Genomic DNA, 14,261 nt, shown 5'->3' with positions numbered 1-14,261 from the left:
TTTACACAATACTGTGGCCTATTAAGTGTGCAATAAGCATTATGTCTAAAAACCCAATGTACATATCAAAATTTAAAACTACTTTATTGCTGAAAAATGCTAATTATTATCCGAGCCTTTAACAGGTCATTAATCTTTTTGCTGGTGGAGGGTTAGAAATACTGAGAACTACCAAAATGCAACACAGACACAAAGTGAGCAAATGCTGGTTGGGAAAATGGCACCAATAGACTTGTCAACGCTGGGTTGCCACAAACCTTCAATTTGTAAAAAACACAGCATCTGCAAAGCACAATGAAATGAGGTATGCCTGTATTTATTTCTAGTATGTCATTAATATTATTTGAAAGCTAAACACTGAACCAAATAGGAAACACCAACATGATTGGGAATTATGCAAACTAGAGCTACAGAAGCTATCAAAAGATCTATGTTTAAAAATGTTTAATTTTTTTCTCAGATATAGAAAAGCCATAACCTGAATGTGGAAAAACAGAGTCCAGTTAATTCCAGTATATGCCCCTTTTTAAAAAATATTTACTTATTTATTTATGTTCTTTTTTTTTTGGCTGTGTTGGGTCTTCATTGCGGCATATGGACTTGTCTCATTGCAGCACGCAGGCTTCTCTCTAATCGTGGCATGCAGGTTTACTCTCGCTAGTTGTGACTCGTGGGCTCCAGGACGCATCAGCTCTGTAGCTGTGGTGCGTGGGCTCCAGGGTGCATGGGCTCTGTAGTCACGGCGTGCAGGCTCCACAGCACGTGGGCTCTGTAGCTTGCGGCACACGGGCTCTTGTTGAGGCACACGAGTTCAGTAGTTGTGGTGTGCGGGCTTAGTTGCCCCGCAGCATGTGGGATCTTAGTTCCCCGACCAGTGAATGAACCCATGTCCCCTGCATTGTAAGGCGGATTCTTTACCACTGGACGTCCCATATGGAAGTCCCATATGCCCCATTTTGAGATTTCTGCTATTTCAAACTCAAGAGACCTTCCTCTATAATGTAACCACACACTAGCTACATGTAGTGACAGCAGCCCAAGAGGAACAGTTGAACAGCAGCCTAAAGCAGTAAGTGCTAAACAGAACTTGAGCAGGATTAGCCCTTATTATTCTCTGACCCTAGACCAATACACACAGGCATTCAAGGTCACACATAAATGTGCACTCCGTCCAAATAAGCAAAAGGATAGAGATAAAAAGTGAAAGTTCTATGGAATACATAGAAGGTTTAGACAACTCTTCAAATGATCCTTGAAAGTAAAGCCACAATAGAAGTAACTAGTTAGACCTTTGAATAGAGGCTGAAAAACTTTTTAAAAGAGCCAGTGCCAAAGTTAACCCATTTTCATACTAAGTCTAAATGTAAACCAGCTATATTTTCCTGAACGTAAAGGCTTCACACTGTAATATTAGGAGATCAAGGCTGGAAATGAAGCAGCAAGTAGCAGAAAGCCTTGCCAAAGCTGGCAGTTGTTACTGATGTATACCACTTGGCACATCAGTACATCAATGATGCCATCACCAAAGTAGAGATCTACATTTTCAAACATTTTTATCAAAGCCATTAAAATGTATATTCCACCATTATCTTTTTCTTCTCTCTTAATGGCTTCTAAACTTTGTAGAGCAAAGGACACTATAGGGAAGTATTTTTTGAGATTTAATTCTCACAGTGCACTTACATAAAAATACATAAAGACTGAAACTTCTTCATATAAAAATTACAAAAATTTAAAATATAAAACAGACCCAGACCAGAGGGTTAGCTGTTGCTAAACTTTTATATCTATTACAATACAAACTTCATTATAAGCTTTAACAATAACAAAAAAAATTCATCAACTCCTAAGGAGTTTGAACCTAGCAGCACATATATAATACCTCCAAAAGAATCACACACACACTTTCTAGAGCGGTAAAATCCAATCAGTCCCAATTCTCCATTCTATGAGGGAGCAAAAGGAACCCACATGAAATACAGGAACGAACCTAGATCTTAAAAGCCAGAAAAAGTCTGGATCCATCCTTGGCTTCTACCGTGACCTTAGAAAAGGTACATTACACTGCCGTAAGCCTCAATTTTTTCATCTCACTGGTGATATCTACTCTGAAATAATATTTAAACCACTTAGAACAGAGCCTGGTACACAGAACTACTCCACAAAATTATTTTCCTTCCAATGAACCGTGGCTTCATGAGGTAGTCCTATACAGATTTACAAGAGAACAAAATAAGCTTCACCCTTGTTTCTCCATAAATTCAGATGATTTTCACTGATGAGTGACTTCAGGGAAGATACTATTATCTTTCAGACACAGACTGGAATAACAGAAAATTAGCTTAGCCCTCCCAAGCACCTCAGCCAGTATTACACGTTGAGAAAGTAATAAACAAAGTACCTTGAGGGACAAAGATCTCTGAGTTGTCTGGAAATTATTCCAGCCTGAAAACATTCTTCTACAAATCGCTCAAGCACAGAGTATGAATGTGGGACATCCAGATTAATGTCTGGAATTTCACTGTAAATTCTCTCATAACCCTAAAAACAATGGAATTACATACAGAGTTGTTAGCCCATATAAAATACATAATGCCATACAATCCATCACTATTATCAATCTATATTTAAGGCCAAATGTTCATATAATTAGACTGCAGTCAGATCCTAACCTCGAAAAGTACAAAGAGTAAGTCTATTTCTTTACAGAATATTTTCTTTAAAACTGTTCTCTCAAAAGAGCTTCAGGCAGACATTAGACGTTGGACACATTTCTTCCCCATCTACTTCTCTATAATACATTTACTACATTTTTAAAAAATAAAAGGCAAGTAAGAACCTCACCAATATTTAATAACAATGCATACAATTTTAAATAGGAATAAATTAAGTACTTTATAAATTTGTTAGAAATTCATGTTTCTCTCTAGATATAAAAAATAAATTATCGTATCTTAGAACTCTTGAAGAACACATACACATCACATTTTTCAAAATACAGGTTCAAAAATACTGGAGTATTTATTACTTTCCAGGAAATGGCTATAAGAGGTTCAAACATAAACAGTACCATTAATATATATATATATATATATATATATACACGCATAATATTACTACACAAGCCTAAAAGAAAATTCACTGACAATTCGTAATCTGTATTCAATCATATATATTTAAGATGTAAGCCTAAAAATTGTTCAAAATAATGTTATACTTACTCTTTTCATTTGGTCTAGAGTAATGGTAGAAGATTTCCAAAGAGATTTTAATAAGTCCAAAATCATTTTAAATGTACTTTCTCCAGTTGACTCTAAAACCATTACAATGGCCTAAAAATGGAATAAATGATTGAATTATTGCTCATTTTCATATAAGAAACTACTCCTAAAATCTATCAGATCTCATCTCTAATATGTATATATATATGTATAGATGAGGATGATTATAATTTTTGTGACTTTGTTTGAATAAAAAAAAATCCAGCAAGGACTCAGAGGCAAAAAATATACAAATTAATTATCACTGCAAAGTAAAGGAGCTGTTGCAGTGGAGGATTACTGGACTGAACGTCATATGACATAATATGAGTGTGTTTCGTATTCAGTAGTTGCAATCATTGTTGCTTTTGTTGCGATCATCCATTTACAATGCTTGGTGTCAGTTTATTTATCTCTTGTAAAAATAAAATACAGTGTGTGTGTCGGGGGGAAATAAATAAATAAATAATAAAAGATGAGGAAACTAATACTTTTAAAAGTTAAAATGAATCACTCAAAAGCACACAGATGAGAAGTGCAAGGCTAAGATTTAAATCTAGAACTGCTAAACATTATCTAAGTACTTTTCATTTAACTCAAACCTCCTGGCATTATCATTATCTGAGATAAATGACAGATGCTATATAGAAATTAAAGCCAATGCATTGTGTTAACATATTGCCAAACATCTAATACAATATGTTAAGGGGGCATATTCTGGAATGAAAACATTATTTTAATAAAGATATTATAAAATAAAAGAAAAATCTGGAAAGTACATATCATGAATATGAATGTTTTTATAAAGTTAAAAATACTCTTACTGTATGATCCAGAAATTCAACACCTAGGTATTTACCCGAGAAAAATGAAAAGATATGTCCACACAAAACCTGTGAGTGAATATTTATGACTGCTTTTTTTTAATAATCACTCAAACTGGAAACAATATGGTAGGTCTATTCAATGGAATATCACCCAGCACTAAAAAGTGAATTTACTGTTACATAAAATGACATGGACATATCTTAAAAGCATTATGCTACCTGAAGAAGGTCAGACACACAGTATGATTCCATTTATATGACTGATAGTCTGGGAAAGGCACAACTATAGGGACAAACATTAGATTAGTGGTTACCAGGAGATGATAGTGGTAGGGGAGCAGGTTAGCCCCAAACTTTTGGAAGTGATGGAAATATTCTATATTCTGAGATAGTGATTATGTGACTTGATACATTTGTCAAAACTTCATTGAACTGCACAGCTAAAGAGTATATTTTACTCTAAATTATACCTTGATAAAAAAAGAAAAAATTGTAAAACCCTCTCCCCCTTAATATTAAAATTTTTAAAAGAAAACAAAAATGTATGTTATTAAAGAAGCATTATGTCACTGTGGTGCAAAAAGGAACACTTAATAATTCTTTTTGGAATGTCAAAGTAATCTTACTTCATATACAAGCTCATGGTGAAAATGAGGTACTTCCAGTTCCTTAAGGCAATGTTCAGCTTCAGATATGTCTCCAGAGAGTAAATACTCTTTCAGCAGCATAACAATCTATTAGATTTAAAGATTGAGATGTGTTAGAATTCTTGATTTTTAAAAAATTCTGTTTTGCCTAAGGATTTATTTACCCTCATCTCAATATAGTACATGATAAACAGGTCACAGACAGTTGTCTAAGAATAGTCTTGACATGACACTATCATAACAGAATTTTTTAATAATTAAAAAGCAAATTCCCAAATTTTAAATGGTTCATAGTCATGAAGGTAATGCAGTGTTTCGGTGTGTTTCAATAATCCACTGCGATCGATGAGTAGACTTAAGATGTGTTTGGCCTGAGTTGTGACCATAATGCTTCAATGCTCCCTGTAAAACAAGGGACCTTAAATACCACTAGAGGGCACTAACTGAAAGTCTCAAAATGAATTTTTAAAGTGGTGCAAACCCATTTCCATCGGCATGACATTAAGTGGGAGCCAAAAAATGAGAGATAATAGGGCTTTACTAGACAGGGCAAAGATTTCCAAAGCAGTTTTCTCTTTTCTCTACAACTGAAGATTTGAGGACCATTATTTAAAACGTTCGTCAGTAATTCAGCTTCCAGTTACAGCTAAGGAGGCAAGTCTTGACTCTCCTGTTGAAAGTTGCACAAGAACATCTATGGCTCCAGAGAAAAGAAGTTTTTCAACACAAGAACTTCAACGAGGAATGTCCTCCCCTATACATCGCCTGTTAAAATAATCTTTGCACCTAGTAGACACTCAATGAATATTGGCTGACTGAAATCTCATTTAAGTATGTTCTACTTTCAACTTCTACAATGTATTTCCATTAAAAGTATAGTAAAATTTGATCAACAGAATATATCTTGATGAATAATTGCTATTATGCTTTAGGAAAATAAATATTTGAAGCATGTTACTTGAATAAAGTATTTTCACTTTATAATTATAAGCTAATATATTTATTATTTAAATTACATCACTTAGTTTTTTAACTTTGTTATTAAAGTATTTAAGTGTTTCCCATTGGGTCCCATGCATTGTTGAGAACGATAAATTATAAATACATGTATATATTTCTGAAAGTCCTCTCTGTCCGACTCATCCTTCCATGTAAAATAAATGAATATCCAAATAATGTCAACCTCATATATTGGTAGTTTTACTTCAATTTCATCGTGACCATTTTTTGTTGTTGTGATAATTCACATACCATAAAACAGTTCGGCAGTTTCTCAAAATATTAATTTTGAGAAGCATTATCATCCTAACAATATTAAATCTTTCAGTCCATAAACATGGGATATCTTTCTACTTATTTAGGCCTTATTTAATTTCTTTCAACAGTGTTTTGCAGTTTTTGGTGCACAAGATTTGCACTTCCTTTGTTAAATTTATTCCTTTGTATTTTAATCTTTTTTATGCTATTACAAATGCAACTGTTTTCTTAATTTCATTTCAGACCATTCATTGCATTGCTAGTGTACAAAAGACCTAGAATTAAATTCTGTACACTGATCTTGTATCCTGCAACTGTGCTGAATTCATTTATAATAGTTTGGTGTTTTTGTTTTTTTGAGAATTCACTTGGATTTTCTGTATACAGATCATGTCATCTGGGAACAGAGATAGTTTTACTTCTTCTTTTCCAACTTAGATGCCTTTATTTTATTTTCTTGCTGAACTGCTCCGGTACTTCCACTGTTTTTATACCTCAATTTTTGTAATAACTTTAAAAATTTTTTAAAACAGATATTGCAATCATGACATTACAAACACCAACTCATCTACCTTAACATATATAAAAACAAAACTGGTCAAAGCTCTAACAATATTTAGAGCTCCTTAACACTCAAACTTGGTATACATATCATTAAAATATTTATTAAATATCAAAACTATAGTCACATGAAAGATTATACTCAAAAATCAGAAGCACATGTACTATATAAATCTTCTAATTTTCTTAAAAATCTTCAAATAGGATTAACTACTTTTTCTGGTTTCTTATTATTGAATATCACTTTGCTGCCAGAAAAAAAAATCCAGAGAGAATAAATCTGGTATTAATGCAAAAACCAATTACTTTTTCTTTTAAAGAATGCATACAGGTAGTGAACTTCCCTACAAAAATCTACCACTCTGATCTACTCTAGTGTTCATAATGCATAACTTACAATCTGAGACCACCCAGTTTCAAACTGCTCTTATAAATATGGACATTTACTGAATAACTACAAAACAGAAACTCAACAGTCTGAAAAATTTTACATTCCAAGAAAAAGACTTTAGGTATTCCTCTGAGGTTCCTACACAGCCTTCTTCATGAAAACCCCTTTAACTTCATGAAAGCCCCTTTAACTTAACACAGTCTTAGTTTAAGTCAGAGAAACCATAAAAATTTAATAATGACTATATAATTATTGTATAATTTATAGCAAAAGGGCATAAATCCAAATATATAAGGATTATTCCATTTTCCACTTGCAGCTATAAGACTGAAATTAATTTTTGTCCACAACAATACCAGCTAGAGGGTAGAGTTTGTTTCCCTGAAGAATACATATAAATTAAGCTAAAGACAATGCCCAGTAGTTACCTCTTTAACAAGGTGGTTAAGAGACTGCTGCCCACCTCCAGAGCCCCAAACACTGTCCTTGCGCTTTCCACCTTTAGACATACTCAGAAGCACGGTAGCCTTGTCCAGAGCAGCTCTACAAAAAAAAAAAAAAAAAAGTTAATTTTGACATATGGACATGCTTGAGATTGACCAAATTATGGATGAAGTTGGGGGAAAAAAACCCATATACACTAAAAGCTTTCATATAACATAAAAGCAACGTAAAGTTCAGAAGTCTCTTAAAAAACTATTTTTCAAGATAAAAAGTTGGGAACAAAAAAGTTGCTTCTCATATTAATATTCTCTCACTCATTTCCATTTCTTGGTCAACAAAAGTCTAATAACGTTATTTCAAAATTACTGATCTAGCCTGAGAAGGAATGTTTCACCTAAAACTAACTTTTACAGAGATCCATGCCTTTCCACCAGGGCAACCATGCCACTCTGACCTGAAGTAGTCCTAGAAAATTAATATCTATACCTGTGAAAACCTAAGACATGGCTAAGTACAAGTCTAAGTTTCCAGGAAGTTATGAAAAATCACTGAGCATAACTCCCAAATATCACATTTAGCTTAAAATTATACCAAAGAAAAAAGTGAAAAACATTACTTCCTAAGATTTCTATAGCAAATAAATACAGAATTGAAAACAGGGCTCCTTTGTTAATACTGTCCATCTTATTAGAATATTAAATAATTACAGAATATTAAAACCTAAAGGGACCTTAAAAAACATTCCAAGTCCCATCCTTTCATTTTATAAATAAGGAAACTGAGGCTGAGAGAAAAGTGGCTTGACATAAAGGTAGCTAACAGTTTAGCTAAAACCCAGAACTTCTGCATTATAGTACTGTCTTCTTTCTGTTATATCATGTCAAGAATCTCTCAATTTTGTTTTAATGGTAAAGAGTACACAAAAATGACAAATAGGCGTCCACAAAGTCTGATTAATTCAAGTGTCATTTCAACAGAATCCTGTAGAACTTTCCCCTATTTTAAAAGTCTAAGTAGAAAAATTAATTTACTTACCTAGCCTGTACACAATCTACAGTTCCTTTGTAACTATCAATATAGGTATTACATAAAATTCCATCTCCAACAGCTCTAGCAATAAACTGGCCCACCAGCTATAATAAGAAAAAAAAAAGAGCTATATAAAAAAATCTAAAATAAAGCTTTATAGGACACAATTTCTAAAAACATAAATGATAAAGACTGGTTGAACTACACAGTCAATACCTAAGACATGTTGGAGTATTCAAAAAACACCTATTTAGTACCTACTGTTTATGCCTGGCATACACTCCCACATCTTAACCTTCAAGTTAAAAGCCATGGGGGCATAAAATATCTGTTTTGCTCACTACTGAATCCCCAACACGTTGCACACTGCTTGAAACATAGCATATAATCAAAAATACTTGCTAGTAAGTCAATGACTTAATAGTCAAGAGAAACATCTCTTCTGGAAAGAAAAAAATTGGACTTTGGTCTCTCAAAACTGTTTGATTAAAGGAATTTATCTGAGGGGGAAAAGCTGTGCACAAATATTTATCTGAAAGTATGTTCATAGCATTATTTCTTAAAAAAACTGGAAACAACTTAGTGTCTAACAGTAATTGTGTGGTTGAATGGTATATATGTAAGATGGTACACCGTGTGGCCAAATATGTTTACCACATTTTATGGTGTAAGAAAAATCAAGTTTACCAAGTAACATATACAGTATGATTCCACTTTTTATTAAAACAAAAAACGTAAGGATATGTAAAAACCATACACTGATATATACCCACAAAAAGTAGAACAGAAGATTTAAACACCAAAATGTTAACAGTGGTTATTTTTGCTGTCCTTTCTTCCTTTTGCCTTTTATTTTTCAAAATTTCTATAATGACTATTAACTTATGTATAGTTTTTTTTTAAAGTATGGGTATTGTATAAAAAGAAAAAAAATTCATGTTTGAATCACAGCTCAATACTGACACAGACTACTTACTGTCTGTCACAGGAAAGTAAAACAGAAACAGCATTTATGTTAACCTACCTATAGTCTATTCCTAAATTAATGTTTAAGTGCTCCAACCTTGCTTTAAAACTCTGCTCAGGTAAATAGCAACGATTTCACACATTTTCAATTTCAAACCAGAAAGTCATATTATAGTGTCAGCATGTATGAAATCTAATAAAAGTAAAAGGCTTTGAACAGAATCTAAACAACAAAAGCATACATAAGTCATGAATTTTCTAATTATTTCCCCACAAAGCTACAAAAGGGAACAATCTTATTTATCATTATTTTTATAATAAACATTAGTGAAGCAAACTCAATCCTCAATTATAACAATCTACGTTTTTTAAAAATCCTAGCTCATGAAACAGCTTAACTACATGTAATAGAGAATATACAGACAGCAAAAAAACATGACCTAGAAACTATACAGAGCATGGGGGGGAAAAGTAAGATATAAAATTACAGTGTGATGAAAACTATGTTGCGGGGGTGAAAACAGCTAGGGAAAAATACACTAAAACATTAGAGGGCTATCTTTGTGTGACAGGGAATATGGGCCAGTTTTTCTTCTTTCATCTAATAAAATTTCCTAGGAGTATGTATTAGTTCTATACTTGCAAGTGAATAGACGGAGAGAATGAACAAGAGGAAGAATCATACAAACCTGTGGTGCTCTAGGAGTATCCAATGCTAATTCAGGTAGATCTTTCAACAATTTATCAAATGATTTTTCTACATCATTTGTGCTCATTACTGTCCCACAAAGGTCAGAAAGAAGCTTAGATGTCATTTCTCTATGACTAGCTTTTCCCTCCAATGCCAATGACACTGCCAACACTGGTACTCCACTTTTCATTTCGCCAAGATTTAAATCTCTTAGCATTTCCTATTCAAAAAAAAAAAAGTATGTCACTGCCTATAGTTCAATTTAATTTAATTTTATTTTTGAAAAAAATCAAGATATTACCCATATATCCTTCTCTCTCCTTCACTGGAAAAAATCAGAGAAACACTCAAAATTTGGGGATAAGATAAATACATCTTTTTCTACATATAAATACTGATCCACTTTAAGCTTCAACTGTCTGAACATCACTAAAATCAAGAATGTGAACTACACCTAAAATAGTTTATTAAACTACATAGTATTGCTAAGTTTGGTGTTAGGAGTTAACTAACCCTCTGCCTTATACTCTATTACTTCTAGAAATAGTGTTTTATGAGCATTTGTAGGGAAATTCATTTTACATTATCATAAGCTGTTTATACTCTCTTCACCCAAATATTTATACTTCCATATAAAGTTTAAAATGAGATCTTAAACCACTGTTTTTAAGTGGGATTATTGTTTTAAATGCTGGGATAAAGTAAAATTTTCTCTTAAAAAATATAATAGCAGCAGCTAATACTTACTGACCATTTACAGTGTATCAGGAATTATAACAGCCACCTTAGTTTATACTCTTTGAGGGAGGTATTATCATCATACTCACCACACCCAAAGCACAGAAAAATTAAGTATTTGCTGAGGGCACCCAGAGGAGTGCCCAGGTTGGAAGTGGAATATAGGCAGTATGACCACAGAGACTAACTTGTAACTCAGTTACTTAGAGTAATGACTACTAACAAGGACACCGGTTAGGTAAGCTGAACAAATACTTGGTTTTATTCCTACAAAACCTCAAAGCTATCAAACCTCATATTATCAGACAAACCAAGAAAACCCAGTCTAGGGGCTGCCCTGGTGGCACAGTGGTTGAGAGTCCGCCTGCTGACGGGTTCGTACCCCGGTCCGGGAAGATCCCACATGCCATGGAGCGGCTGGGCCCGTGAGCCATGGCCACTGAGCCTGCGCGTCTGGAGCTTGTGCTCCACAACGGGAGAGGCCACAACAGTGAGAGGCCCACGTACCACAAAAAAAAAAAAAGAAAACCAGTCTGAATTAAAAGAATCTAAATTATAAAAATCTTCTATGGAGATGCAATTTTATTACTTTAAGTCAGTAATACTAAACTACTGAACTAGACCAATAATTAAATTTTACCCTTTTAGATTTACTTTACAAACAATTTGTAACACAGTAAATGTTCCCATACAAATTATGCTTCAAAAACACATTTGTGGGGCTTCCCTGGTGGTGCAGTGGTTAAGAATCCACCTGCCAATGCAGGGGACATGGGTTCGAGCCCCGGTCCGGGAAGATCCCACATGCCACGGAGCAACTAAACCCATGTGCCACAACTACTGAGCCTGTGCTCTAGAGCCCGTGAACTACAACTACTGAAGCCCGTGTGCCACAACTACTGAAGCCCACGTGCCTTGAGCCTGTGCTCCACAACGAGAAGCCACCACAATGAGAAGCTCGCACACCACAACAAAGAGTAGACCCCGCTCACCACAACTAGAGAAAGCCCGCACACAGCAACCAAGACCCAAAGCAGTCCAAAATTAAATAAATTAAATTAATTAATTAAACATATAAATTTAAAGCAAAAAACCACCACACATTTGTTCTCTTGATTTCTGTATGCATTCTTTTCCAAACTTTTGTATCTGTGTTCTTTTCTGGACAGAGTACAAAGATAAATTTTATTCTAGTCCTAAGCATTGAAATGAATGTCAAAAAAATGGAACTGAGGCATTTTTAATGAGATCCCTAAGGACATTTTAGAAGGTCCATAAATGCCTTGAAATTAATTATATTTTATAAACTATCAATTATAAAAATGCTATAATTATAAAAATTATTGTGTTGTGCCATTTTTCAGAGAAGAAAATGGCACAGAGCCCTCATCTGATCCCAAATAGGTAAGAAGTGGTCTAAATAAAATTTTAGTCCATTTCTTAGTTAGAAATTCATTTATGCATAAGAAAATGCTTAAACTTTTTCAGTGATCCAAGATCATTCTGAATACGATGTTTTGCTTTTAACAGTGTCTGCTCTCCTATATTAAATAAATTATACTTTCAACTTTAAACCTACCGCAACTTCATTAGTATCTCCGTGCTCAAAATATTCCTGTATGATTGGTGTTAAAGTCTTCTCAAATGCCATTTCATCCAAAGGCAAAACTACAGTTTCATAAACACAGTTTTCCTGGAAAGGGAAGGGGCAGAAAGTTATAAATTAAAGAACAAAATATTCAGATGAACTGAAATTGATCACAATTTTATACTCCAACTGGTTAGTAATACCCATTCAGGGCAAGAAAAAGAGATGCTACATACTTTGATCACTTGTATAATATAAAAACAGAATCTATGTCACTGTTCTTTTATAAAATCTGAATACAATAAACCAACATACAGATTAAAACCATTAACTACAGCAAATATATGACTTGCTTCTGATCCCCCGTATCTTCTGTTAATTTTTTTTCTCTCTCCCACAAAACCAATACTTCAGTGACCAAAAAGCTTTAAGCTTCCTATCACACCTAGTAGTTCCATTAAAACTTCACTTAAAAAAAAAAACAAACAGCAGGAGCCAAAGCCTTCATGATTAGTATTATGATAATAAAAAAGCCCTTATAACAAAAATCAATGTTGTAGTGACCAAAATATCTCTTAAGGAAAAAGCATTATTCAACTGAAATTTCAAAAAGAATAAGATGTCCAATAATCTTCTATCCCCCTTCTCTGCAAAAAAAAGCCCTGAAATGTTTATATGCAACTCGTGACTGGCTTCAGTCTAACAACATACTTTCAAGTCTTTCAAGACTATATATTAAAATTAGAACATTTAGCAAAGATTTTATAGTACTTGAATCCTACTGGTTTTAAAATATATTTTTCATGTTCCCTTAGAAATATTTCCATGTCTAATTATTAAATTCAGAAACCAAGTGCAAATTATTCATACATTACTATCAGTTAACTTGGTTTTCTAATCCAAAATTAACCTGACAGTCTGAAAGGACTGAATATATATGATTTAGATATACATACTAATGTGTGTAATATGTGTACACACATATATACACACTCATATACATATCAGATAATCACACAAATTATAATCACACATTATAAAATTATATATATATATGATTTGAATGGTATAGACTATACATATAGAATACATGATTTGACAAATGTATGAGTATACTACAAACATGAGGTCAAAAAGTTTATAAGTATTTTAAGTATATATTACAGAAAGTAAAACACTTCTACCTGGTCATCATCATAGTTAGGATCTTTCACATCCACCTCCTCCACATCATATACCTGTCCAGGTGTACCCCAGACACCTTTGCCTCCAGCACCACCTGAAAAAGTTTAGAACTGAGAAAGGAGAGTGCATAATGTCCATAGTTCATAAATTTTAATTGAAATCTGAAATAATTCTAGATGTTCAGGTGTTAATTCAATAGCAGTTAAAAAACTGTATTTTAATTTCTATGCTAGTGATTTTGCCAGTTGAGAATTATATGTTAAGCCTCTTTTTATTCAGATCACTGATTTTTCAGTAATGATTAGATATTACATAGTTTATAACCTATTTCAAGAAAAACAAGTTGAAATAGCCTACAAAGTTAAAACTAAAAAGGCAGATGCTTTAAAATAAAAGCAAAAACAAACAAACAAAAAAAATCAGAAAAATAGCTGTAGTGGTGACCTCAAGGCAAGTGATACTGCAGTGGAGCTCTAAATTCTATCTGACATATCTTGGGAACAGCAACAACAAAAAAGAAATATGCTGAGCCAGAAAGATGTGGCATGGAAAACGCCACAAGGGAGAAATTATTCAAAAACGAAGTACACTGACCACCATCAAATGTTTTAAAGTCAAATACTCTTTAGATATAAAAAGAAACAAATACTTCACAACTAGAAATATGTTACAAATAA

The 14,261-nt window shown here is 33.3% G+C and overlaps 1 protein-coding gene across 1 annotated transcript in view; it reads right to left on the bottom strand.

Annotated features, from left to right (window-relative positions):
• Positions 1 to 14,261, bottom strand: part of PDCD4 (programmed cell death 4) — a 28,870-nt gene that overhangs the window by 2,959 nt on the left and 11,650 nt on the right. Inside the window, exons 4-11 of the mRNA XM_082674191.1 lie at positions 13,584 to 13,678; positions 12,391 to 12,504; positions 10,072 to 10,293; positions 8,423 to 8,520; positions 7,372 to 7,486; positions 4,714 to 4,821; positions 3,222 to 3,332; positions 2,402 to 2,541 (exon numbers count right to left, since the gene is read on the bottom strand). Coding sequence (XP_082530317.1) covers positions 2,402 to 2,541; positions 3,222 to 3,332; positions 4,714 to 4,821; positions 7,372 to 7,486; positions 8,423 to 8,520; positions 10,072 to 10,293; positions 12,391 to 12,504; positions 13,584 to 13,678 — 1,003 coding nt within the window. The remainder of the gene's footprint in view (positions 1 to 2,401; positions 2,542 to 3,221; positions 3,333 to 4,713; positions 4,822 to 7,371; positions 7,487 to 8,422; positions 8,521 to 10,071; positions 10,294 to 12,390; positions 12,505 to 13,583; positions 13,679 to 14,261) is intronic.

This window comes from Grampus griseus, assembly GCF_964374135.1.
Source record: "Grampus griseus genome assembly, chromosome: 16".
Classification (NCBI taxonomy): domain Eukaryota; kingdom Metazoa; phylum Chordata; class Mammalia; order Artiodactyla; family Delphinidae; genus Grampus; species Grampus griseus.
The sequence above is the reverse complement of the archived record's forward strand: the minus strand, read 5'-3'. Positions and strand labels throughout refer to the sequence as shown.